A 27988-nucleotide genomic window follows, 5' to 3' on the forward strand; every position below is an offset into this window, starting at 1 on the left:
AAAACCCATTTAATTCAATTTATTTAGCAGCATCTTTATTGCAACAAAGGTTTTGTAATAAAACGCAGCAAAACTAATGTCTCCACTTTACATGATTAAAAGCCATGTAGCTAGAAAGGTGGGGGGGGGAGGGAGACCAATAAACCCACTGGAGTGAGACATGCAATTTTGTTAACGCAAACAGCAGGCACTTCATGTTCTAAAATTAAACACCTGAACTACTGTGCAGAACATCCAAGCAAAAACTGCATGAAGATCTCTCTTCCCCTTCCAAAGGAGCAGCCCGGAGAACCGTGAGGGGGATACAAAAAGTCTTTACAGGGTTCTGGTACTCAAGTAAACAGGCAATTCAAGGCAGTGTCCTAATCTGGCTGATTATTTATTTATACTGTTATTGCCTTGTCAAAAGTTGAGCTTCACACCAGCAGCAAAACAGCCTGCCTTACACACAGACACACACAGCAGAAACACAACCCACTTCTCCTGGCAGGGAATAAGGGTTGGGGACCCCCAGGCTTGGAGTTTGTGAATTCTCCATAATTTGCCACACAGGCTCAGACGTACAGCGCTCCAGGGCTGAAGCATTACTACACCACCCTGCTCAGAAAGTATTTCCATAGCTTATTCCCAAATGCCACTAGTAAGTAGGGAATGCATTTTCCATTCTAACATAATGAAGTTAGTTGATTTTCAAAGCTTTACTTGGTGCTTTGAACTAATTTCTTTAAGTTTATAAAAATTAAGCAGTTCTGAGTAGATACTAATTCTACTTTGTTCTGATTAAAAAGAGATAACTGAAAACAAAGCAGGGTAGAGAGCGCAACTCCAACACAAAGGGTGAAACCCAACAGCTTTGTGCATTGCACACTCAAGGGGAATTTTTGGAAGCTCCATTAAAACAGGACGAAAGAACGTGCCTCCTCCAGAAACAAGCACAACCAATTCCAACTGCTGCAAACGAGAAGAAACTGCTGGCATCAGCACTCAACAGCTTCAGTACCTCATTGCTCAGATCCCCATATTTCATATATACTTTTTTTTAAACATATGAAATTAAAACATTCATCTCAAAGACACCTGTGCAACTGATTTCCACCATGCAGTGAAGGCTCAATCCTGCTCCTGCTCAGAGCAGGTGTCCTGCTGGGCACAGAGCAGACCTCTGCTGAAGGCAGGGACACACTCGCGTCTGTTTTGGGAGCCACAGGGATGGTTCCTCCTCACACGTTTTTGCTCCTCAGACAACCTCCCCTGCACATACTCCCCCAGGATCTATCTCACTAGTTCTGCTGAAAACTCATTAACCAAGACATTTTTTAACATGCAGGAAGTGCCAAAGTATAATCCCAAGTACCAAACAGGCTGGAAATCTCTTGAGTGACAGTACCACCTCCTGGACTGCAAGGTACAACCCCGTCCTGGAGCAGGCGACTCCAGCGGCGCTGAGCAGGGCAAAGCCACTGCTCTTGGTGCCAGCTCTGGTCATGTGAGGTGCAGGACTACTACTCCCCCCAACCAAACCACTCCGGCAACCATCCTCAGCACTAACACCATCTACCTCTGCAGTCTCAACTTGCCCTTCTTCCCATGTCACCAGGAATTTAGTCATTGACTGCGTAGGGCTGAATCAGACCTCATATAAGGCATCTCTCACACCTTCACCTACAAGCAGGCATTTTCTGCAAAAACTCTGATGGTAAATCCTCCCAGCACTTCCACAGGATAAGAGAGCATGGGGTCTTAAAGTGCTTAACTACTGTAAAAAGAAAAAAAATATTTGTAGGAAAGAAAGAAATACATAACGTATGTTGCAAAATAGAGTACTCTACAGTACGTTGTACTTTAATAGCTTTTCAATATATATATTTAAAACAATGGATGCATTATTAAAAAGTTATGTCAGCACTTACAATCACACCGTGTGCTAAATCAAAACCTAGCCTGGTTTACTTGCATAACATTTAGTTTTTCAGTTCCCAAAAAAGTACTGTTTGATGAAGGCCATTTCTGTTCTGTTTTTTAAACAAAAGGATCAATTTAGTCTTAAAAATCATATACATTTACATTCAAGGGTCATCACCTCTAGAAAAAGAACAAGAACACCCCAAAAAGCAAGTTAATTTAATATTGAACAAAATATAAACAACCTTGGAAAAGGTGATACTATCCACGTGTAATTTTATACATATATGTATATATGAACAGATATAGATATATGTATATATAATACAGCATAAACACATAGGGAACACAATGGAATTCCATAGTAAACAGCTTATACTTGTCTCTACTCACTGTTGTGTTGTTCTGTTCAAATGCATCAGCAGACGTATCCGTCTCAATGCTGACTACAGCACACTCCACAGGGATGCTGCGTTTGCTTCAGTCACAATTAACTAAGTGAAGACATTACAGGAGCAGGGCTCCTTCCCTGCCATGCCCTTCCCAAAATAAACTGTAAGCCTGTTACTGACTTGCTAATGGTATTTTAACTGATCCATTTATAATCACTGCGATCTGAAAAGAAAAAAAAAAAAAAAGCCCAAACCAAACATCCCCATCTTGGAGGAAATCTGCATTTACTGCATGCCTGTTGGCTTCGGCTATCCTTTGTGTAACCCAAAAACCAGAGCCCGTTCTCACACACACATTTTACAACCGTGTAACTGCACCAGCTCCGATAGCTTTGGTGCACATGTCCAGCAGCCTAACTGAAAAACGATGCGGTTTGATACAATACAGGCAGACTGTGTTAAATCCTGGAGTTTCAGGATCAAGCTGAACAGTACAAAAGCAAGGAAAATACAAGGTTACAACATGTGGAGAACTAAGAGCGTAAACACTGAGAGTGATTCCAGATTTTTAGAAGATTAACAGAAAATCATGCTCTGCTTCTCTCTAGCACCAAAACAGAAAGAAAAGGAAGTTCTTAGGTTTCTAAGAAAACCATTAAAACTTATAGGAGTCTCAGAGGCAAGCCCCAAGGGGAGAATTTCCTGGATTAAAGAGAATCATTTTGCTATGGATTTCTATCCTAAACGACCTGTTGCAAGTTAAAAGTGACTTCACACACTTATGATGCTTTTCAGTCAAGCCTGCTGCTTAGTTAAAACCTCACTAGCAAAAACACAACTGGGATTGCATATCCTTTAGGCTTAGCAGGGTTACCTTAAGCTATACAGAAGGGGGTTTCTCAAATACAGCATCATAATCATGCTACACAGCAGTGCTAGAAAGGACCCAGGAATGGAGAACTGAACAGAGTACGAGCCTGGGAAACAGTCCCTCAAATAAAGCAGGAAATTCAACGAAACAGTTCATATTGCCTCACATGTAGTGTTCGTAAGGTCTCTCCTCACCAAATCCTCTGTAGATCTTTGAATCAGAGTACTGAATGGTAAAATCTTAACAGGATGCATCTACCTATATCATGCTGATGTGATGGTAAGCAAACAGTATTGCAAAACCAGCTCCAGAATGAACATCAGGGAAAAACGTTGATGAGAAGTGGGCTGCACTTTTAAGCTTGTTTTAAAATCCAGAGTTTCAGCTCTTTGACTTAAGTTTGCATCTCAGAATAAAAGACTGTTATGACCTTATCACAGTAAAGTATTATTTCATTTCCCCACTGAAATCAAGTACAATCAGGATAGGATCTCAAGCTGCTAAAAAAAAAAAAAGAAAAAAAAGAAAAGAATAAAAGAGTATGATTTATCCTGGGGAGAGAAGAAATCATCAAGAAGAACCTGGCATCAACTAAACTGAACCCAAAATTTAAATTCTCTAGGAGGCAGCTTAAAAGTTGTCCCTCTTAAAAAACAATTAACACCTAGATAGGCGATGTGTCTAACTTGTGACCAGCTTCTAAGGAGCAAGACACATCCTGTTCACGAAGCCAAAAGGCTATATGAGAGCATTTAAAATGTAATACAAGTTGTAACCATTCAGGTAAACTCTTGCCGTGTAGTGAGTAAATCATTCAGTATTATGTAATAAGATACCAAGGAACACACTGTAAAAATACATCAATTATGTCATAATACTTTCAAAAAGTGAAGATCTGGTGCTGTAGAAGTACATTGTTCTCAGTTTCAACTCCTCCCCCAAGAGAACACCCATGGTACTGCATTATACCACAGACGTGTGACTTTATTTACATATTAAGCTTTAAAGTTATTAGGTCACCGTACTTTAATTTCCTGTATGGCACCAAATTTACTTTTAAAAAAGTGTCTCCATTTGTGTGTGTGTGTACATGTGGCAGGCACCAAAATGCAATGTTCCATCCTGTTTCCTCTAGTTTCCTACATCTCGGTCAGTAAAGCAGCCAGTGGAGCAGAGTTCTGCAGAGGTCAGTTACATTGCCTTCAGGGCAGCAATCCGAGAGCCCAGGTTCTCTTGCAGGTAATACAGTAGATGGAGTTCATAGTGCTCTCCCGACTCGGGTACCCTTATACTGTGCCTCTCCTGAGGGTAGATCTGAAACATAAAGTTGTAAGTATCCACAAGAGCTGCAGGCACCAACATTTAAACCAGTCCTCCAAAACATTCCTGTAGTCTCCCTGCATTAACTCAGCACCTGAGCTAATACACCCCCTCACCTTCCCCTGCCTGAACCCAGACAACCACGGAACCCTCTGACCCAGCTAGCGCTGCGCTAGAGGCGACAGACCTGGCTGGAGAGTCAGATCCTGCCCAGAGCCATCACAAAAATCAGTGTGTCCCCAGTTCTACAGCACAGAGTGCGATACCTGGGCTACATCTGCACAGAACCAGCAGGGTTTGATTAAATGCATAGACCTGTTCCACACTGCACAAACACTGCTCTGCTGCCTCCAAACTGCAGATCTCCTCAGGAGCAGCCTTAACCACTCTTAAATGCTCATTTGCCTATTTTTTGTTTTTTTAACTCACAAAAACTTCATTTAAAAACAGCGTTAGGCTCAAATACTACAGTTTTATCCTGGAATTCCAAGCTGCCCAGCACATCCACGATACAAATTCTGATTCTGGACTCCTGAGTCAAAGACAGACACATTACATTTATATTCTGGTTCTGGCCTTACCTGTAAATCATACGGTTTCCCAGCTCTCACTAAAAAGCTGAGCAAAATACTAGTGTGTGCAAAGTGAACATTCTCATCCAAGAATCCGTGTAGCAGCAGCAAACGGTTTGGTCTGAGAAAAGCAAGAGACAAACATTTCTAGACAGCATCCCAAAACCCATCAGTCATTTCAGTCCACAAGCATCCCTTAAAAACACTTAACAGAAAAAAATATTTGCATTGAAGACAGCAATTTCACTATTGTAAATTGCTCTGGACATGCCTCCCAAACTTATTCCTTCCTCCTCTAAAAGTCCTTCCTGCATATGCACATCACAGTCAGACATTTCATCTGTTTATCTTCTTTATTCTCAGAAGTATTTCCTAGCTTGGACAATACAACTTAACACTTATCAGAATCACTGCTGATTTTCAGCCCTTTGGCAAGAAAGCCCATGGTCTCAGCCTGCTCTGCAGTCAATTCTGTGCTGATACAGCCTTAGAGCATGCAGAAAGCATTCTGATCGACTAACTTTTATCTAACTTGATATGGCTCTAAAGTGCTCATCATATAATTGAAGATATGTTTGTAATTTCTTTAGACATAAAAGATAGTCTTTAATTATGGCTAGGAAAAAAGGGATTACACAGAATGGCTTGTAATTATGCAAATGTTCATTCAAGTCTATTAAGTTTATTAGTGTTGGATTTTTGTCTTTTTTAAAAAAATATTATTTAATACTAGCATTTGTGATTCCAGGATTCAATTGCCAAGAACAAGGAGATAAAAATGTGCCCCTGGGGCTTTAACTTTCCTGGTTGGAAAAGCAGAAGGCAAGAGCCAGAACCAAACTTACTCAGAAGGAAACTTCTCAGCTTGCATAGCCACCGATCCTAGGTAATAGCCCTGCTCGTTGTGATCCGGGTGGCCCATGTAACGCTCCGTGTAACCAGTGTCATAAAAAATCCACAGCGTGACGGGCGCTCCAGCAATGGCAACCTGCAAGTTCAACAGGCTCTCAGCATCAGGAGGGAAACAGCACCACCTGACCACTGATCTGGGGATGTCCCTCCCTCCCACAGCTCTATCCCACTGCCACTATAACTGCCCAAAACACACTGGCAGGTTTACAATCCACAGCCTGCAGTGGAAAAAGAAAAGCAATCCTCACTCTCCCTCCCACAGTTCATACATATCAGCACAGTTCAGCTACAACCTATGTGTGCTGAAAACAAGGCAGCTGCTGACAACTAGGAAGATCCTACAGACAAACTGGAAGCAACACTGAATGTATCACCTACAAAGCCTGCTGAGGGAAGGGGATTTTGTCCAAAATGCAGAGTGCTCTGCTTTCAGGTTGCAAAAACCTTTGTTCATCTGAATGTCTAACAGGAACTGGGGTCAAGAGTTCCCTAGGACTCAGCAAACTACCTTGCATAGCTACCACCAGCTTGCAGAGGCTAGTGAAAAGACCAATGAGGAAAAAAAAAGCCCACCACCAAAAAGCCTTTTGCAAGGCATGTATTTTTTAAAATAAAAGTCTAACAATCTTTAAGGACTTAAGACAAGTAATTGTTAAACCTCCCAGGAATATTCAGGCTGGGCTTAGACAAAGCAAGAGCATCCTCAAGAGCAGTATCCTGCTCTTACCACACATCTCTACCTTTGAGACTTGCCCAACAGCAGTCTGGCCACTTACTATAGTGGTCTAAAGTCACAAAATCGTAAGAGCCTCTTTTCAGTACCTCTCCTCATCCCCAGGTTGCCTCCTGGCTGCTTCAGAACACACTGCTATGAAGCAGCATGGGAAATTTGATCTGGGAATACATCAGTCTGCAAAGAAAGTATTCTCTCAGGGCAGGAAAGGGGAGGGTGAAGAGAAGGAGGTGTCGTTTTTCAGCAGGATCATTTCCCTTCCTTGGTTGACACCACAAAGAGCTCAGCTGACACAAAACTGGCAACAGCTGAGACTATATAAGGTACCTCAGCGCAGGAGACCTGAGATTGGTATAGCTATACCAGCTCGGTTAAGTGATTGTAAGTTCAACAGTCCAACAGTTTAAAGCTCTCTCACACAGTTCCAGAGAGGGAATATCCTTCTGTGCTCAGCTGAATGGGGTGAACAGCTGTTCCTCCTCACCCCAGCTCACATGAACAGGCTCTCAGATATTCCAGTAAACCTGGCCTACCTAAACAGTCCCACACTTCTCTTACATGCCAGGTTTCTTGGATGGCAAGCATGTTCTGCCCAAAAGCACTCTGCTCACTTTAATGCAGGAAGCCTCACAGACAACACCACACCTTCACATCAGGTCAAGATAATGTTTGGCCCATAATCAATCATTACTTGGAGCTGGGGGAAGCAAGCACAGTGACAGTGCAGTCATAGCATGCTCTTTGGAGTGTTACACTCAAATAAGAACACCACACACTCCTGAAAAGTTCCAAATCTTTGTGGAGAGGCAAGAAAGTGCAACACTTAATTGCACAAGTGCAATTTTCTGATTTGAGGCATCTCTGTTAGCATTAATTATTAGGGCTGTACTGGTAACATTGCCTCTGAAAAGCTGAGTCCCACAGCTGTACCAGTACAGACTCAATGCGAACACCAGTCCCAGAGCCTAACAGTGACATCAGGCTTAGAGCATCTCATCCCCATGTTTCACACAGAAACACAAGTGGAGAGAACCGAGGAGATAACCCAAAGTCACCAATAACTTAAAACTGCTCTTGCAACACCCACCGATTGCTGGTTTTAAAAGGTACTGTAGCTTGTTAGCAGGCACTAGCCTTAAAGACTGAATCTTTCAGATCTGTTGTCTGCAAAGTACCAAAAAAATAACCAAAGCCTGGAAGCCTAATTAGAAATACCATGGAAGAAAAGTTTGTTAGAAAAGCAACTTCTCTCCAAAGTCACCCAAATAGAAGAGTCTTGAAGGAAACAGCCAGAGCACTGTGTCCTCCCTTGTCTAGAGCAAACAAAAAAGTCTTTGGTGCTGTGAACACCCATGGGAGGTTACACTATTAAGGGAAAAATTCTGTCTGTACCACTAGAATAAGTACTCAATGTATGAACATACCCTGAAAATATCTGACCTCTGCATTAAAGCCATAAGAGAGAGGTAGCCTCCATAGGACCAGCCATGAATGCCAACACGATCCAGATCGATGAAGTCATACTGGGATGCTAAATACTGCAGCCCTTCCACCTGGTCATCAATTTCTATTTGTCCCTGGGAGGGGAGAGAAAAAGGTAAAATTTGTCAGTTCCAGATGATTGTTACATTCTCAGGATTTCCAAAGGTAACCACCTTCAGACCTTTGCTGTTTCTGTTTGTGCAGCACCCAACCAGCACTCTGCTGTGCAGGCATGTTACAGAAAGATGACACCTTTCCGCCATAAGACAATAAACATATCCTAACTCAACCTTTTAACTATCCTTTTCTTCATTTGTCTCCTTGCCTGGGGACAAGTAAGATTCTTCAGTGTTTTCGCTTTTTGGCTGTTACAAAAGTAAGGCTGCATTCTAGCTCTGTGCATGAAAATGCCATTCCCACCACAGAGAGCTACACTGCAAAGCCAGCACAGAGCCTGGCACAGGCCCTCCCTGCCTGTACATACGGCCAAACACATGCACCCTCTCCAGCCTGACGTAGGAACTGCCCTAAATAGCAACCCCTGCTGTGCATGAAACCATCCTGCTTCATGTGAGCACCACAGCATTTCTGGTGGGAGTCAGAAACCCCCTGAGGAACCACCTTGCGTTATGCCTGCCAAGCTGGAGTTGGTTCACAACCTCAAACCCTGACATTATATATCCTTCCCACACAGAGCATCTTTCCACCCTGCCATGCGCAGTTCACCTCGCCCAAGCCTAGGCAGCGTCACACAGGCAATGCTGGGCATCTGTGCCAGATCAGTGCTTCAGCTTAGATAACACTGGGACTCAAATCTGTCTCTGGTTGAAAACGAAGAGCCAGACTCAGAGCTCCACTTACCATTTTGTATTTAAAGGCTCCTTCAAACTTCAGCCCTCGGTGGCAGGATCCCCTGTTGTCAATGACAACAACTACGTAGCCTAAAGAGGCCAAAGTGTTCAAACGGAAATACTTGATTCCTTTAAACCGATTGTTCACTAGCTGTACCTGGAATAGAAGAGCAGCAATGACAAAACCACATATGTAATAGCATCCAGATGTCACCACTTAATCCAATTTCAGATTTTATTTGCATTTACCTTCCTTTAAATGGTTTATACACTTTAATAAAGTTTTCAAGATCCCTCCCTCCCTGCAGGATTCCCTCTCCCTGCTGTTGGTCTGCTATCAAATCTACTCTGAACTGAGCTCCCCTGCAGCACCAACGGGCACAGCGCAAGCGGTGCGGCTGCTGACTGCACAATGCAAACCTGAGCCTGCAGCTCCGCTCTCCACTCTCTGTTATTTCTCAGGAGAAAATCTTTCTCTTCAACAAGTCTCACTTCAGCTGCCTTGGCCCACAGCAGGGCACAGTAGAGTTGAGGGAACCAAAACAGGGCTAAAGGGCTGGGAGAAGGACGACTGGGGAGCAAGCTCTCCTCAGCACACAGGTCAGTGCTAACAGAGAGCTCCCCACGCAAACACATGGGGGAAATGGAAACAAAGAGCAGAAGCCCCTGCAGAGGAGGAGACAGTCACTGTCCCCTGTTCTATCTGCACTCCCCTTTCTCCCAGTTCCAGCTCTGTTACTCTGTACCTGCTCTCAGACAAGTGGCAGTGCCTTGATCTATGACCTGAAAATCAAGACTGCTTACACCACCTTCAGCCAAGCAGCTACCCATCAAACAGGCAAAATGCTGTATGCTCTCCTCGGCACCAAGCAGGAACTGTTCATCCAGGAGAGCAGCCCACCACTCTGCTCACCTACACACCACACTCACCTGAGGCCCTCCATAGATGAAGAGCACAGTGGGGTACTTCTTTCCAGGTTGCAGATTGTGAGGTTTGTACATCATCCCATAGAGTGTAAACCCTGTGGAGCTCTCGAAGGAGAACACCTCTGGGGGAATGTAATCAGGAAGAGGGCCTGCCACAGGAAGGAACAGAGAGCCTGGTTTAAAAGGGAACGGATGAATAATGCAACCCCAGTGGAGCTCTCCCATGCCTTCCAGTGGATGTGGCTGGGACCAGGCAGAGACTGGAATGCACTAGCCCTTAGGGGAGCTTTCTCCTATCACGTTCCCATCTCTGCTCTCCTGTGAGCAGCAGTAACTCTTCTTCCCTGCCACAGCCATTACAGGTATCCAAGTCCCTTCTGAACCTCACTTAGGAGTCAAGACACTAATACAAGGAAAGCACAGGATATGAAGCACACCTTAGGGAACAGAAACACAATAGAAAACTAAAAGCCCAAGAGCTATCTCAAAGACATGAGTAGGCAGAAGCACACAACTATTTAAGAAGTGGCTGCCCTTTGTCAGAAGCATTATATATGCTTGTTAGCAGGCACATAACACAGAGTAAATGAGCACACTTAAACCCCTCCCCTAACACTGAAACTGGCTGTCTGCATCTTCTACTGGCTCTGGCAATAGAAACTTGGTAATTTCCACTCAAAAGACCTTCATGGGCAGTTTATACCCGTTTGTTGCTGAGCTGAAAATATCACTCCTGTACTTCCAAGAACTCACACAAGCTTGAGTTTCACAGACAAGTCTAGTCACCCACAACAGCAAATCTCAAGCATATTCTTGGGGTATCTTTGAGTCTGTGATCCTGGTTGTCCTTTACCTGCTGAATCTAAAATGGTAGCCCAGAATTCCTTTGTCCTGTGAGCTGCATCATCTTCAGGTCCTGTCAGCCGGTAAAGTGACACACAGTGTGGGTTCTTCTGATTACTGTACTTGCTGATGAACATGTCACAATCCTACGGAAAAAAGGAACATTACCTTGAACTCCTCAGTGCAGAAGCAAAAACACAAGTGACCATTCCTTTCTGCATTTAGATCTTGCAGAAGATGCTTACGGACCAAATTAAACCAGGAAGTCTGAGCACTTTTGATAACAGCAGATAGATTCTGAGAAGCTACAGTCCTTAGCAAGACTCAGATATTAACACTCCAAAGCCAAAAATACACCTGCAAAACCAAAAATGGTATGCAGACCTTGCCACATTCTCTTCTGGGTAAAGCATTCCCAGGTGAACAGGTTACTGTCCTAGATGCCCAGAACCCCACCCAACACTGCCACCAGCTCATCTCCTCTAGCAATTGCTCCATAGCCCACTTCAGGTGAAAAGAGCCACGCTCAAACAGTTCAAAAAAATTCATCCTGGCTATTTTAGTCTGAAGCAAGCTGAAGAACTGAACTGGAAGATCAAATCTGGTTTTCAAGGTGGGTTTATGCACTCACTGTACAACATGGAGCAGCACATAACACAATGTAAAAATATGCTTTTGTTATATTCAAATACAGCCTTGTCTGCTGACTGATGAAGGACAAGACTGGTGATAAGCCACAGCACACCCAGCCAGCCCTGCCTACACAGGGCCTCACAGGCAGACAGGTACCTGGCTGACACAGCAGGCGTGAGAGTAACCATGTTCTGTCAGCCGCTTTACTTCTCCAGGATTCTCGTAGTTAACAACGTACAAGTGATGCTCTAAAGGCGAGTCTTTTGTGCCTTGAAAGTACACCAGTTTTTTGGCTTCATCAACATAGATCTGTCAAAACCAAAACAACACATCCCTCAATACTGTTTCTTGCCAAAACAATACCCAGTTCTACCATCTCCAAGTTTGCCCCCATCTCACTTCCATAAAGTTTAGTTATAGCCCAACAGTCTGCAAGGAATAAGCCAAATGACTGTTCTTACTGTCCACAACTCTGTCAGTTATAATTTGCACGTCAGTTATAATTTGCACTTCACACCTTGTTGCTCACCTCTCTCGTGCAGGTCCTTCACTCTTCCCAGTCTCCCTGGCTAAAAAGACACAGGGCTAATAGATTTATGCTGATCCTTCCTATGAACCTCTCTTGATTCCAGGACAGCAGTTGGACACCATCATGACAACCTGCTGCTCATGGAACATGTGGAATTTCCTCACTGCTGCCTCACAGTATTTTTGCTCCCTTTTCAACCTCTTTAAGCCTTGGACTTAGTGGGGGAGACTCCTTGTTGACAAGGATCCACACAGGAATGTGCAGGAAAAGAAAGTGTAACTAACGTTGCCTGTGTTGCTTTCCCACTGCCAAAAATCACAACCTCTGGTCCATAGAACAGCATAATCAGAGGTAGTGATAGATGAAAGCACACTGTAGACCAAAAATCCCACATGGTATCTTTGCAGGATATCCACGCAGCAAGAGCAGAGACTTACATTGGATCCATGTCTGCCTAGCACTTCCCATTCTCCACTGGTAATCGCTATCTCCTCTTTGATGGGGCACTTGAAGTCACCTGCAAATATCCAACATACAGGGATTTTACAAAACACATGGTCACGATAATACTTCTTCCTCCCAAGCTTTTTTACTCAACTAAACCCGAGAGCAACTCGCCTTTGCAGAAGACCCACACCTCTGCCAGCTTCCCAGACAAGGGCTAGGGCTTGTTAGGGCTAGTACTATTTAACATTCTGTGAAATATATGTTAAAGGATTCACAGGATTCAACCTGAGGCCTGGACAGCTTGCCTGCCTTTTTTTTTTTTTTTAGTATTTGTCACTTGCACAGAAATAGAGGTTTTATACTGAAAAATGGGTGTGCAAAGGGAATCTCAGATGTCAAAACATGGGGAATTTTGCAACAGGGTGGAGAACAACTCTGTTTTTATAAGATGGTTTCGTTTCCCTTAGAATGAGGGAGATTTAGCGAGAAAAAGAAGTCAGATGCATTCAGAGAAATCTAATCAACCCAGGATATAATGCTATTTGGAGGAAAAAAAACTCAATAGTTGCATGAAACTAGGACCTCTAGTAAAATTAGGTGTATTTTTTGTGCATGCAGAGCTCAGTAAGTGCCTTCAATACACACCAAGTAAATTAAGTATCACAGCATGAAACTGTAAATTAAAGAATACATGCTGAGGAAAAACTATTCTGGGAACTCTGCACACAGCTATATCATGCACCCGAGCAAGACCAAACTTTGACTGCAGCTTGGAAGCACATGGTCCTTTTTTTTTTTTTTTGCTTGAAATGACTCTTCCTGCATTTCCATTTGCAACAGCTGCCAGTAATTTTCTCATACTAACATCTCTGTCTATACAGCAATACCACGATTGTTTTTCGTGGTAGAGAGGAATTGTCTGAATAGTTCTCATATCACAGGGTTTTCCTCTTTGACAGCTTCTCTGGTACCAATCTGCTTGTAAAAGCTGACAAGGACTATGTTGGTTTTACTTGCAAAATCAAATCCTGAACCAATGTGCATCTATTAGGGACACTGGACCCTGCACATCAGAGCTAGCCATGTTATTGCTATAATGATTAACCTCTGGCAACGTCAGCACAGAAACAGTCCCAACATTGACAAGGGAAAACCAACTAAGTGCATTTCACAGTATCACCAGGAGGTTGTTTTCCACTTGATTTTCTGAAACTTTCCCCTCTAGCTCATGAGGAAGAATCAGGGTTAAAATGAAGGCATGCCGAATACAGCATCATCCCTGTAAAATTTCAAGAGGAATGACTGTGCAGTAAAGTGTTTCCTGGACAACAGCAGGAGTTTCCAATAAGACAATAGTTCCTAACACCTGGAAGGACATTTGTTTCCTCACTAGTTGGCAGCAAACGCCCAATTAAAGCAAAAGAATAATTTCACTTACTTGGAGCAGGGAGGCCTCCACACGACCGTTTATACTTGCTCTCCTTCAAAACTGAGATGACTTTGTATAGGTGTCGGAATCCCGTTTTACACTCAGAGGCAAAAATGAACTCTATCTCATCTTCATGGGTTTGAGGGAAAACATAGAAGATATCATGGATCTGTGGAGACAGAGCAGTGGATTACTGTTATTAGTGGGAGTCTGGCACTGAAGCTGCACATAAGTTCCTCTGACTGCTCGACACAGACAACAGTTCACACTAGCAGGGTGCAGCATTGTCCCTTACTGGGAGAGCCAGTTATGCTCATGAGCCACAGTGTGTCTGCAGACAGCTCCACACGTGCTGCACAGCTCCAGGATTTTTGCTAGTCTAACTCTAAATTCTGGCCAACAAACTGATTAAGTTTCTCTGTACCTGCCTTTCTATCTTAGATACAATCCAGCTCTGCAGACAGCATATGAGAGCCCAGCAAGCCAGAGTTCAGTGGTCTCCTCTGCCCAGTGCTGCCTAGAAGCCCACAAGTGATTTCAAGAAAGATGAGCTGACATGATCTTCTCAGTCATGAAGATGCCAACACTTGCTTCAAGGGACAATCTTTTGAGGGACTCAGGGCATTTATCGGCATGGTGTGAGCTGCCAGTCAAAAACCACTCCAGCCAGCAAAAATAATGGAGAAAAGACAGCTCACACCATCCTGAAACCATGCACACTACCAATAAGGAGAAAACATGGTATCAGAGAGAGCACTTGCTGTATAGGGACCATTCACTGTAAGGCTTTGTGCAAATAATATCTGCTGCGAGATCCAACTATGTGTCAGTGACTGATGTGCCCAGGCCTTCCTGCACCCTGGCATACCTCCAAGGGGATGTCATTGTAGAGACATCAATCTTTATCTGCAGAAGTGTGACCAGCACTCATTTTTACAGCATTAGCCCTGCACATCAGTGTCCAGTCTCACAGCACAGGCCCTAGGGCACACTTCTGAAAACATTACACCAAATCTATTTCACCAGACCATACGTAGTTAAGGAGGGGTTTTAGTGACTGCTAACAGACTCCTAGGACTTGTTCACCCAACATCATCTAGATACATCCTTGTTGTCTGACAAATACTTTGTCTGCTGGCACTGCTGGTGGTGAACAACTGGCACCAAGAAGTCAGAGAATGTCAGTGGGTAACACGGTGGGCAAGGGGCTGCCCTGGGGTGCCGGAGGCCTGGGCTCTGCTCCTAGCTCTGTCTGACCACAAGCAGCCTCAATCAAAGCAGCTCTGCTTTCACATCCCAAATCTCTCTGTTCTCTACATACTGGTTTTTATAGCAAGAAGCACAGAATACACACAGAACTTGCACAATGGGAACATTCTCCCAAGCAGGAAAGTAACACCAATGTTGCTCAAGTGCTACAAACAGGGTCTTCAACAACAAACTGTCAGAGAAGGCCAAAATTCAAATGCTTACATTTATCCAGATGTCTGTTGTTTCTTCATAAATAATGAAAGGTGTAACAGAATCTGGTACAGCATCGATAAGTTTCTGTCTTTCCATTGCATCATCTTCTGTGGGGATGAATAATGCAGGAGGGATCAAGACTATCTGAAGCCGAGTTTGGGAGCGATCCAGTAAGATGGACCAGATGCTGTTGAGGAGACAGATATTAGAGAAAATAACATGCAACCATGAGTATTAGACCTGAAATCCTCAACACTCAATAGCACTAGGCATTTTGAGGGAGTCAAGAACGTTCAATTTCAGATTAAGCACAAAGCCACGTGTAAAATTTCACCCACATAAACAAATCTCTTCCATAACACAAGAACCTATTTCACTTCATTTCAATATTGCATAAGCACTGCAGGTTCAAAAGTTTAATTAATTCTATTCTCCCAGATTTGAATTGTGCTTTAGGGGAGAAAGAAGAGAAAAATCAGAGGGAATAATGAAGCAGAAAAATTTCAATTGGAATTTCATGATACTTGTGAAAATACTCATGTTTTAAACCTATACCTGGCAGAGAATAATACTGGCACCTAAATGGGTTGGCAGTAGACCCTGCCATACTTCTGATGGCTTTGCATGTAGCTCTGACAATAATCCTGCAAAAAGCAAGATAATGTAGCAAATGTGTCCCTGCACTTCTTCAACATTTGAGAGGGGGAAAAAAATATTAAAAAGGTGAAAGCCATCTTTAGATTCAAGAACTGGAGAAGTGTAATTCTGGAGAAGCTTCTGGTGAGTTAGAAACACTGTACTACATCATCTACAGGGTTAAAAATGACATGCAAATGTAAGTAGCACTTACAGCAGGTTTTCTGATCAGTAAGTCTGGTCAGCAAGGATGGTCCAGTGGTTAGGGCGCTAGCCTAGGGGACCTGGGCTCATTTCTCTCCTCAGCCACAGACTTCTTGTGTGACCATGGCAAGTCACTTAGCCTCTCTGGGCTTCAGTTCCCCATCTGTAAAATGGGGACAATAGCACTGCACTCTCTCTCACAGGGATGCTGAGAGGACACATACATCAAAGGCTGCAAGTGTCCAATACCAAAGCAATAGGGCCAGGTACCAGAGAAAGAGACAAGAACTCGTTTTTGGTTTTGAAAAAATCGTCCCCTTTGCACAAACGAGTTTGTAGCAAAGTAAAAATGAAAGCAGGCTTAAGCTTAAAGAAGACAGAGACCACTACATTCTCCTTCTAACTGTATTGCCCCAAACCCTCTAAGCAGAGACAGGATTAACATACGCACTATTTTCCTTCTGGCGTCCACCCAGCTCTAGCAATGTACTCTACTCCTTCAAAGAGGATCTCGAACGGCTGAACTAGCTCTTTATCCACAACATCTGCAATCTGTTGACAAAGCAGCAATTCAGTGACACTGAGATGAACCCCCACAACCAGTTTTCATGCACACTGAGAGTCTGGACACAGAAGACTTCTTCTGTGCAGCTCATGTAATTTAGATTGTTCAGCCTTTGCAACACAGGGGATTCAACCCCATCTGTAGCCAGAAACCAGCATAGTAGGAAAGCTGTGCACTGCCAGCACAGCCAGGGCTTGAGAAATCTGGATCATTTGTCTCAGACAAGTCACTTGAACACTCAGACTCCCCATATAAAGGGGAGGCGATTTGTACCAAGCTATTTTGTAAGGTGCTTTAATTGGTAGATGTTGAACATCCTGCATGACATCCAGTTATCAATGTGGTTCTAATTCATGATATGCAACGCTGCTGTCTGTCCCTGCTGGGACTGGGGACAAAGTCACAGAGGTACCCCAAGGGTTGGGACGGCTTTCCCTGCTGGCTGACGTCAGCACAGCTATCCCAGCAGGTGACTGCTGGTGGCTGAAGAAGCTCTAGAGTAGAGAGAATCCCAATAACGTATGGCTGTTACTGTATCTGTTTGGTAAGATTAACTTCCCAACTGTTTGAAGATCTTGGACTTGGCTATGGAAATTTCTGCATCTGTTAAAAAAATCCCCGGGTGAAAGTAAAGTTCACCTCTTTCCACATGTTCACACTTTTGTAAGGTGATACATTGTCTTTGCAATCTAATTTTCCCAATATATCCAGCCAATCAAGAGATCTGTCACATAAGAAGGTCCAGCCATCCACACCTAAAATACCCTGCTCTGCAGCTGAGTTCATAAACCAGTGGTAGGGAAGGAAAGCACAGCCTTGAGAAATACTGCTGCACACACAGACAACAAGTATCTGCGTAGGAATGAGCCAAGTGCACTGCCTCCAGAGAGGCCATTAAGCTATCAAAACCAAGGAAGTTCATTTGTACTGAACCGGAAAATGAGTTTTACCAAAAAAGAATCACGGAAATTACATTTATTTGGACAAACAAGCAGAACATAGAACTTACTCTGCCTTCCACATTGATTGTCACTTCAGATATCTTGAAAGTGACCTTTGGATTTGCTGTACCTATAAAAACAGATGTTAGCAGTCAGGCACCAGTTGTTTGCTTCGAAGAGGGCAGACTTGAACTGTGGATTACTGTGGTGTTATTCATACAGAACTGTAAAAGGAAAATAGCAGAATGCTCTTTGATCAAATAGCCTACTTGCACATGCGAGAGACAGCAAAGAACCAGGCAGGGAGAAAAAGAGACTGCAAACATGAGGCAGACTCAGTGGATTTAATCCTGCAAGCAGATCTGATCAGAGGCATGCTACTGTCACAGACAGTCTTCTCTCCCACAGTCAAAGGCAGCACGTGCTAGTTGGAGGCAAATGCTCAGGAGTGACCAGGATAGCAAAACAAGCTTTGGTTTACTGTCTGGCTGTTATTCTCAAGGTGGTACACAGAAAGCAATCCAGTGCTAAAAAAGCATCCTTGAAAATTAGAGCAACTCACACTTAAAAGCTTATTGCCGTGACTAGCACAGATAAGGTAATAAAGCTACATATTTGTGTTGAATATTGAAAAATCTAAAGTTAACTCTTCACACAAACCCAGCAACTCATCCTGCTGTACAGCACCCACAGTGCTAAATGTTGGGGCCTGCTCCACAGCAAAGGTGGACTATAAAGAATAAAGCTGCTGCCAGTTGATCCACAAAAAGCCACATGTGGCAAATTCTCTGAATATTCTCAGTGCTGCTGTGAAGTACTCCCACTTTATCAACCTGGTTTATACACAAAAAACGATGCACTGAGGTGAGATGACTTGCCTGGGGCCCCAGTGCTGGCCTATTTAAGTACTTATCTTCAACCTGTGAAGAATTTTCTCCACTACCTCAAGCTCTGCCCTCATAACAACCCGCTGAAAAGGGCTACTGTCCCTGCAGCTCAGACTGGAAACTGAGGCCCAGAGATTAAAGCCTAGATCTTTTTTTAAAGGGATTTGGGCTTTGGTTTGCTCATTTACCTAAGCTGCTGAAACTTACCACTGAACAGAATTATGACAAAATACTCTCAGAAATCTGGGTGTACACAAGTGACGAAAAAACACAAGGAGTCATCTTTTGCTTCCCAGGCTAACACTGAACCTTTCTTCCTCCTTGAAACAAGTAGTAAATCAGGATCACAAGCAGAAAACTTTTCCCAGTAGATCAGGAGATCTGCAAGATCTGAAATGAATTCTGCAACTTGGAAAGGTCAGCAAAAGAGAAGACTTTTCTCCAAAAATAGATTTCAGTAGTGAGGAAAGTGAGCGAGCCACTTAATTAACTACGAGCAACATGCTCTCCTGAAACAGAAGGGAAATCTCAGAAGAACGAGGGCCAGACTGTTCAAATTTGCCCCATACACCTGACACATGCCAGTGAATCAGTCCCAGCAGGTCTGCATAAGTCCCACTTCCCTGCTTCCAAGGCACTCCACTTAGTATGCTTCAAGCCTGCCCTCACCCCTCTACTGCTGAAGCCTCCAGATCATTTACTGTTTGAAAATATGACAACAAGGGGTTTTCCTGGCAGGCTGTAAACAGCCTGAGTTTGTTGTTCAAAGTCCAAGAGCAATCATGGAAACCAGAGTCCTTCAGAATTTGAACTACCAGGGCACTGCCAGCAGCTAAACAGAAACCCTCCTGAAAAAGCAAAAGGCCATAAATCTGCAGCTTTTCCCTCAGAGACACAGGGCTGTAATGAGAAACAACTCCTTGACAGCTCAAATCTGCCAGGATCTGAGACAACAGCTCCAAAATAGTGACAATCAGATAGTTTCCACCAACTCCTGAGAGACCCAACTCAGAGCTCTTAGTAACCGCATGGCTGGAGTATCAGTACAGTCACCAGTGACTAATCTAACCTCCACAGCAGCAGTTTCCCCAAACACACTTCCAGCACCTGGACACCAATTCAAAAACTACTAAACACCTCTCCAACAACCCCCTGCTCTAGGTTAGGAGAGTCACTGCTGTCAGGCACATGGAATAAAATAAGTGTCTCTTGGAAACAGAGATGTAAGGTATCAGGGTCTCACCAGTTTTGGGGTACCGGAAGGAATCCGTTCTTCTTGTCTCCAGCATCGGTGATGTGACATGAATAATTTCCACCTCTGACTCATCATTTTCTTCATAAAGAATTCGAAGAACTTTACCCCCACTCAGTGCTGTAAGTGAATTAACATTTGCTGGTCAGAACAGCTCTCATTACCAGTTATTGCAAGCCTCAATACTCATTATCAGTTATTGCAGGCATCATTATTCTCTCAGGAGCATAAACAGGTTGGAAGCATGAAGAAAATTCCAACAAAGTCTGTGATTCATGTTTCATTAAGCAAAACATTCTGAAACTCTTACAACTCCTACCACTGTTGTGAGAAGGAAAGTCTCTTCCCCCAGTAACATGTGCTCACAAGGCAACCGTAACATGCCCACCGCTGCGAATAGTTTAAAAGGAGCTATGAATATAAAGTTCCTAGCTTGCATAAAGACAAGTAGCAGAAAAAAAATAACTGCACTGGACAGCACAGCAGGGGAGCCACTATTTGTGCCCATCAGACACACCGGATCCATCACACCTACTCGGCTGTGCCTTTGGGCTCCACCAGTAGCCAGTGTATCTGTCAAACTCCTCCTGCAGCACAAAAGTAGCCACACCAGCAGATTTTGGATCCTCTTCGACATTGGCCAGTTCTAAAAAAAGACACAAAAGAATTAGTTCATGATTTACTGCTGAATCAAGCCAGTTCTGCATTATCCCAAACATGGCCCAAGTTTACCCCCCAGGAACAATTACACAATAATAAATTGACTTCTCAGCAGATTTCTTTTCTACTTCCACTCTGCTCTGTTGATTTATTTAGGAAGAATCTAATCCTCTGACATGGCAGCTTCTTTTAGGAAAGGAAAGCAATCCCCTCTTCTTACTCCTACCCAATTAGTCTCTCAATTTTCTATGTACTAGTTGAAGAAAGAAAATATTCTCTCTACCTGAGCTCAGTGAATTCAAACCACAACTTTTAAGCAAATCAAAGAAAACACCCTGACAAAACAAACCCTCCTGAACAACTGAAACTGACAATATCAACATTCAGAAAAATGAAAGCATTTCATTCACTGTACAAAGGTAATGGACTTATATAACATCTCAACATGATGACATATCCATAGGGCTTCAATATTTTTCCTGTTACCCTGGAGGTAACTTAGCAGCGCTCCATAAATAATTATCATCTGAGGAAGAGTCATTGCTACAGTTTATTTTTAATGTACTTACATAATATTTTAATATTTAACATTTAAATAAGCTAAAGCATATTATAAAGTGTCAGAAATTTTAGTTCAACTAAAATTTAAATCGTATAGTTTAAATACAAAGTACAATTTAAAATACAAAATGCAATCGATTTTTTAAAAAGTGTTTTTTCCACAGTTTCCTATTTTCCTTCCTCCAGGATACGTGTCTAAAACAGAGTTGGAGAGGGTAAGACATGAGGACCTAAGTTACTGAGCATGAGGGGCCAGCAGAAGCCACAGTGCTATTCAGAAACTGTCTGTATTGTTTCTAAAAGGCCCTGCAGCCTGATTTCACTGACAGAAACTTTCCTCCAGCTCTATTCCACCCACAGCTCCTCCACACAAAACAGGCTGTTCCAGTAAAAAGGAATGCACTGTGTTTCAGAAGAGCCCTTAGATATGTATTCAACAAATAACTCACTCTGCCAGATTCCACAGTGCAGGGAATAGAATCATCCCACAATTATCTGCACCAGAGGAAACATGTAGAATGTGACAAACAAGGTGGAATAAACAGCGGCCATTCCCCCAGATTTCAGAAGAACCCCTAGTGCCATCGCTTAATTCAGTCTAGCAAGAACAAGTGCAGAGGAGGTGCAGAAATTTTAATTCAGGATGCATTACCATTGTGCACAAATGTTAGCCTTCTTTCTTCTCTGGTTTCTATATTAGATATCCAGATGTCATTGCTATGGATAAATGCAATCCAATTTGGATCAGCTGGACAAAGCTTGGGATCCATACGGATATTTGGACAACTGGTCTCTACCAGAATGGGTCTTAAAGGCTGTTGCTGTTTGAAAGAAAGAAAAAGCACAGTAAGCAATAATAACGCATGGACACTTACATAAGCTAACCTGGATCATCAGAAGGTCTCTAAGACCACAATATTATGGACACTGACTTCAAATACAGAGGTTTACAAACAGAAGAATCTATCCATGTTAAACACAGAAAAATATTGTGCAGATATTTTACAGGGAAAATTGTGCTTCTACCACAGTGTCACAGATCCCACCAGGGTCTCTTTCACCAGTGCTGAGGATTAGCCACAAATCAGAAGGCAGCTTGCCTAGAGAAGCCTGGCACGCTTAAAAACAGCACCCTAAAAAAGGCCTGGCAGAACATACAATTTTGTCCTCCAAAAGCAATTCAGAGTACAGTAAATTCCCCCTGACAACAGAGTTTGACAGACATTAGGCATTTATTATAATAATAATAAATGATTTCAGCTTTGAACTCCAGCTTCAGCACCAGCAGAGTAAAGGTTGCTTGTTCTGCAAGTTACACAGCCAAATCTTGTAACACACACAGCACTGACTGCTGAACAGTGACCTCTACACCACAGCTTGGGAACAAAAGCTCCCTCTGACACGGCTTCTGACTACATGAAAGAGCACAGAGCATCACAGCCTTTGTGTTGCTTTTTACTGGCATTGCTACTTGTGAAAAATTAGCAAAATCTGGTGTTCTGCCTTGCTGCTGCAGTTTCTACCATTTCTCATCATTCTCCACCTGAGTTTCTACAGCCATGGAAATGCATGCCCCTGTGGAGAACTCCTCCACGTTTCAAGGGTTATTGAGGCTACTTGCCATGCTCATGCAGCAGTAACTGATGATGATGCTCTGCTTTCACTCCAAGCCAAAGGAGCTTCTAGCCAGAGGAAAGCAGTACTGCAGAAAACAGGAGAGGTGAGTAAACTCACAGTGAATCCGTGAGGGCCTCCATCTTTTACGTGATAAATTCCGCTCCCAGCCTGAAACAGAAAGGTGCCACTTTCTCGGTGGTAATCGTAAGAAGCAATCCCAATGGTGCCAATTCGCTTCCTCTCCCGTAGCAACTCCTCTTCACGAGAGTACATCCCATAGTCCAGGATGGCCTGAATTCAGGCAGAGAAGAACAATCAACACCTCTGCTCTGCATGTCTTACTATACTGTCAGAGCGTCTGCATGCCAAGCTTCCAGGAGCAGATGGCTGTGCAGACACCCTCCTCCCCCAGATCCTGCTGGCAGCTAGAAGCCCGCTCCTGCTTGTGCCTCTGCCATCAGCACTTGCAAGTGCAGGCCATGATCAGATCCTACACAACTGTAAACCTGACAGCCGCTTCTCCCATAGCAAGGACAGTGTTATTTCCATTATTCACTGATATAAGAAAGATGAGACTGAATGTCTGTTATTTCTAGAACAAGCAGGAGAGTCATTGCTAACTTTCACAGAGATACATGGTGATTGGTCTGGTGGGAGGAGAGCACAGCATGAATTCTATGTCTGGCTGACAGCCTCAGGAAATAACATGGGAAAATACACACCTAATTTCACCTGGCATTTGTCCCCCCTCCTCCAACCTGCCACAGTGCATGGGGTGGGACTGGTGTGGCCTTGCTATGCACAGACGTGAGAAGGGTCCCAGTGAGTGGGAAAGGGATCCTCTGCTCCTGCGTGTGTCACGGAGCCACTCACTGATCCTCAGGGGGACTCTCACTTCCCCCTGCAAGATAGCGATTATTGGAGACCACAGGCTCCTTCAGAACTCCCCAGGATCTCACAGCAGAGAATCTGATGCAAATTAGTACTTGCAATCTCTGCTGGCAAAAGAGAAATAATCCAGCACACACAGTTTTTATGACGCACAAAGGCTGTAACTCCAAACACTGATGAGAAAGCTGTGCTTGGTTTTGAGATGGCTGCAGAGTTAACCAAGTACAAGAAGAATCTTAAAATCTTTAAGACAATAATCTCCAAATTTTAACGATGGCTAATAGGTGGAACCCCAAAGCCTGTGTACTTGCTACGATGCCAAGCAGAAAGAAAGAAATTAGGACCCACCGGAAAAAGATCCAAAAGAGGCTTCCAGGAAAGCAACAAGGCGGCAGCTTTGTTTATGGTTTTGGGAATCTCAGAGTAGAAGAGCGTGTTCTCCCTGTTTTCCCCAGACATTGCTATTGTGAAAGTGAGGAGGAAAAAAAAAAGTGTATTAGTTTTCTGTTAATAATCCAAACACTCTCAAAGGATGCCCAGGAACAGTTTCACAGGCCCTTCCTACCAGAGAAAGTACTGATGGTCTGCACTGCAGCCTCGGTCTGGGAATTCTGCTTCACAGAAATGCAAGTCATGGAGAAGGCAGAGAACAAGGAACTACACCCAGGCTTACCCCACGCTGCCTGAAGCATATCTGTGTTCTTGAAGGCTGAGGCCCTTTTATTTTATAAGCTTTTAAAAATCAAGGAAGGCCTTTCTGCTAATTCCCCTAGCTAGAATACAACATGACACAGCTTGTGTTTCAAAGATAATGTGTCTTTCTGAAGGTTTGAACATCCCTTTCCTGCTCCTTTCCCTCACTGCTATTCAGATTTCTGAAAGCTCAGGCATGTAGGCATCAGCCCAGAGGGAGCCAGATGTTCCCTGGGGAACTCAAGTCTGACCTATAGCTCAGGAAGTGGCACATAGGAAACCAGAGCTCATCTCAGCTGGGGTCAGCCTTAATCCACCCTCAACATCCTTCAGATCAGCATTATTCAAGGATTATGACCCCCATCCTCTAAAAAGGGAAAAAGAGACAGATCTTTCTATGTCACAGCACAGCACATGCAAAGGCTCTAAGAATCACAAATCAGAGCTTAAGCAACTAGCTTAAGCAGCAAGCAGTAGGGCTGGAACATGGTTCTGGCTCCTAGGCCTTTGCTTCTCACCCTAACCCAGTTTTTCATAGACTTATGTTCAGCTTTGGACAAAAGTGTTCCCTCTACCACAAGGTTTGCTCCAAAAAACCACCCAGAAGCTTGCTCACAGCATCATTTACAGTGCCAAAGCACTTCAAGCACAGCTGCAATTTAGAAATACAAATATAAAGTGAACACCAATTAGTGAAACAATGCAGAAGTGAGTCACTAAGGCCAAGAACAATAAATTACGTTGTTCTTCATTATCAAGAACAAAAATACCGAGAGAAACATTTACTGTTTAAGCTGTCCCTGCTCTACACTGCCACTTATTGCCTCCAGAATCACTGGAAAACCTACTACTATATCTGAGGCACAAAGGACTTTCAAAATTACATTTATAATCTCTGTTTTGGAAGGAAACTTTGAAGGAGGAAAAGGTTCTACCCACTAGTTGTAATTAAGAGAAAGGAGATTAAACTGACACAGCTTTTAGAGAGGGGATAGTGTACTTGGAGTGAGAGAAAACAGACTGAACAGACTTAACCTGCCCACCCACCTAGGGAACATGTTCCAAAGGACACTTCACAGTTCTGTTCCAGCTCCAACAAGCCTAACGGGGCACCTCCAACCACACCATTTCTGGGGGAGATTACATCGCAAGTTTTAACGGGACATTATGATCACAATTGTGACATTTTACCAGCCAATCTGCCCTGAAATCCACTATGATTTAACTGCCACAAACACCCAGCTCTCAAGAACAGTCAATCCCAAAAAGCCTCTGCGGTGACTGCTTAGTCAAGACACAGGCTGTCATAGCAAGCTTACCCAGATAGTATATTCTATCAGAATGAGGTCCTTCAGGGTCATTTTTCTTCACAAATGTGAAGTCATGAGGGGCTTTTGCCATCATGTACCCATGATACTTCCGTGTATCTGTGAGTAGTTTCCGAAGCTGGCTCCAGGAATGTCTCTCTACGTAAAAAGGTTCCAGTTTTGGTTGCTCCTCTCTCTGGACCCGCTCCTCGCGGCCCGCAGTTTCAAAGATTTCAAGGCCCGGCTGTTCAGTTTCCATGGCTGCTGCCATGTTGCATGTTTCTGGAAAAACAGAATAGCAGAGGTTCAGCACTGCCTTCCAGCAGCCCTGCAAACATTCACTTCAGACTCCCCAAACACACCACAGCAAAAACATTATAAGAAAACCACCATTTCACTCAAATGAAAAAACCACAGCAGAATGAAGACGACTAGGAAGGAGATTTCTGCTGTGGAAAACAAGCTGCCATCACTCAGCCTTTCAGAATGGGACTAAGAACTTCACAGAGCCACACAGATTTATTGTCTGCCTTTTCCACACCCCCACATGCCAACTACTCATTTCAGTTCATGAAGTAGATAAATTCTTCCCCGTTAAGCTCCTACCTGCTTCTTCCTCCCTGTGAACTGCACAAATATCACCTCGTTACACTGATATCAGAACAGGGGATGATTAGGACTGTAGCCAGATCTGGGACAACCAGCTGCTTAGAACAAACATCAGTAGTTTATTTGGAACCACCAGGCCATACACAATGGGCCTAGGCAACTGCATGCCCTTATTCCCGTTATTCTCCTGTAATTTCTTGGGTTTGTTTGCATCTCTTCAAACAAGGCTTGAAAGGGTCTAGCAATGATCACCACTACTATATCATCTCAAGGGTAATTACAAATACTGTATGGATAAAACTCTTCCAGAAGTGTGAGGTGATACCAGAGGAAAAGAGACACAGTGAAAAAAAGCATTTCCCAAATAGATTTATCTGCAGCATAAGTCTTATCTTCCTGAACAGGTTGTTAATTTATCAGAATTCTCTTCCTGCAGTCAGCTGTGCTTTACAAAATACATCTGAGCTGGAATTAACAGCCCAGATGTCTGGTAAGATGAAACCTAGTCATTCCACTGTAAATCCCAGGACTGAGGGCAGCTTCAAAAGGATCTAAGCTATAAACTCCCGCCACATAGTTATTACCAAAGGGACTAAGGTGTAAGGATTATCAATCCTCAAAAGGAGACTTTTTTCTATATATAGAATGGAAAGACTGCACAACTGTTCTGCACACTGCTAGGGCCCAGCTTGGTGGCTCAAGCCTGACAAAAACACCGACACGGACTAAATAAAGCATTCTCATTGAGCAAACAGGTACTAAGGGGACACAGAAATTCACAGCAAGGGCTTGGGTAGCAGAGCTACCCGAGGCAAAGCTCCCTGATGGTCTGGCTCTCCTGCTGCTTTACACAGCAGCTCAGATACCCCACCACAGATGAGCAAAAAATGAGACGACCTACACCTTGGCCAAACCCATTTTAACACAAAGCAGAGCAAGTCTGGACTAGAAGTTTGGTTCCACTTTTGACAATACTAACACAACTAACACAGGTCTTTCTTTTGTCTGAGTTATTTACAATACAAAACCATGACACAAGTTAAAACAGCCCTGTAAAACCGGAAGGATAGTCCAAACACCTACAAAGAACAGTGCTCTGCTCAGACCGCATTAGAAACTGAGAATGAGACTTCAAACCTGAATCAGAAAACTCTTATCTAATTTGCAGAATTCCAACAAAGAAAAATCTCCTTTCCCCACCAACACCTAGATGCTGGTATGTTTTAACCCGACCTACTTCTCACCCTTCCCTCCAAAGAAAAATGACAAAACCCGAAGAGCAGTAGACTTTTAACAAGCAAACGAGTGAGAACCGCCACCCGGCGAGATGATGTTAGGCCAGGGTAACGTGAGGATCTGCCTCCCAGGAGATCACTGCGGGATCTCTACCGCAGCCACCTTCTGCCACGTGAAGCATTTTATTTCCACCTTCCCGCAGCCAACAAAGAGACCGCTCCGTTCTTCATACCAGCTCAGGGGACCCACCGGCACTACAACACCGTGGGACGCCTCGAATCCGCACGGTGCGCCGGAGGGGCAGGACAGGCCTGAGCGTGATGACGGCCACGGGCCTGCCCCTGCCGCCGCGCTCGAGGAAGCGGGCAGAGACAGGGAGGGGCCCCTCTACCGCCGAGGGCAGCGGGCAGGCCTGGCCGGGGGCGGAAAGCCAGGTCGCCGCGGGGCAAGCCCCCTCCTCCTCCCAACCCCACGGAGTACCAGCAGCTCCCCCCAGGACAGAGGGAAGCCGACTCCCCCGGGAACCCCGGTCCCCACGGGGGTCCTCACCCACCCCGGTACTCACGGCGCTCCGCGGCGGCGATGCTGCCGAGCCGCCCCGCCGGGCCGCTTCCGCTTCCGC

At 44.0% G+C, this 27988-nt stretch overlaps 1 protein-coding gene across 1 annotated transcript; it reads right to left on the reverse strand.

The window, feature by feature from the left end:
- DPP8 (dipeptidyl peptidase 8) lies at positions 1-27968 on the reverse strand. The gene is made up of 20 exons (XM_074917272.1): positions 27932-27968; positions 25534-25803; positions 23870-23982; positions 22748-22921; positions 21666-21834; positions 20328-20438; positions 19784-19912; positions 17722-17783; positions 16599-16699; positions 15317-15494; positions 13853-14012; positions 12405-12484; positions 11595-11747; positions 10816-10951; positions 9966-10111; positions 9046-9192; positions 8127-8279; positions 5903-6045; positions 5067-5178; positions 1-4479 (listed from the first exon to the last, which is right to left on the reverse strand). The coding sequence occupies exons 2-20, from the start codon at positions 25790-25792 to the stop codon at positions 4357-4359; spliced, it is 2649 nt and encodes an 882-aa protein (XP_074773373.1). The 5' UTR covers positions 25793-25803; positions 27932-27968; the 3' UTR covers positions 1-4356.
- Positions 27969-27988: the final 20 nt, after the last annotated feature.

Source organism: Athene noctua, chromosome 13 (assembly GCF_965140245.1).
Source record: "Athene noctua chromosome 13, bAthNoc1.hap1.1, whole genome shotgun sequence".
Classification (NCBI taxonomy): domain Eukaryota; kingdom Metazoa; phylum Chordata; class Aves; order Strigiformes; family Strigidae; genus Athene; species Athene noctua.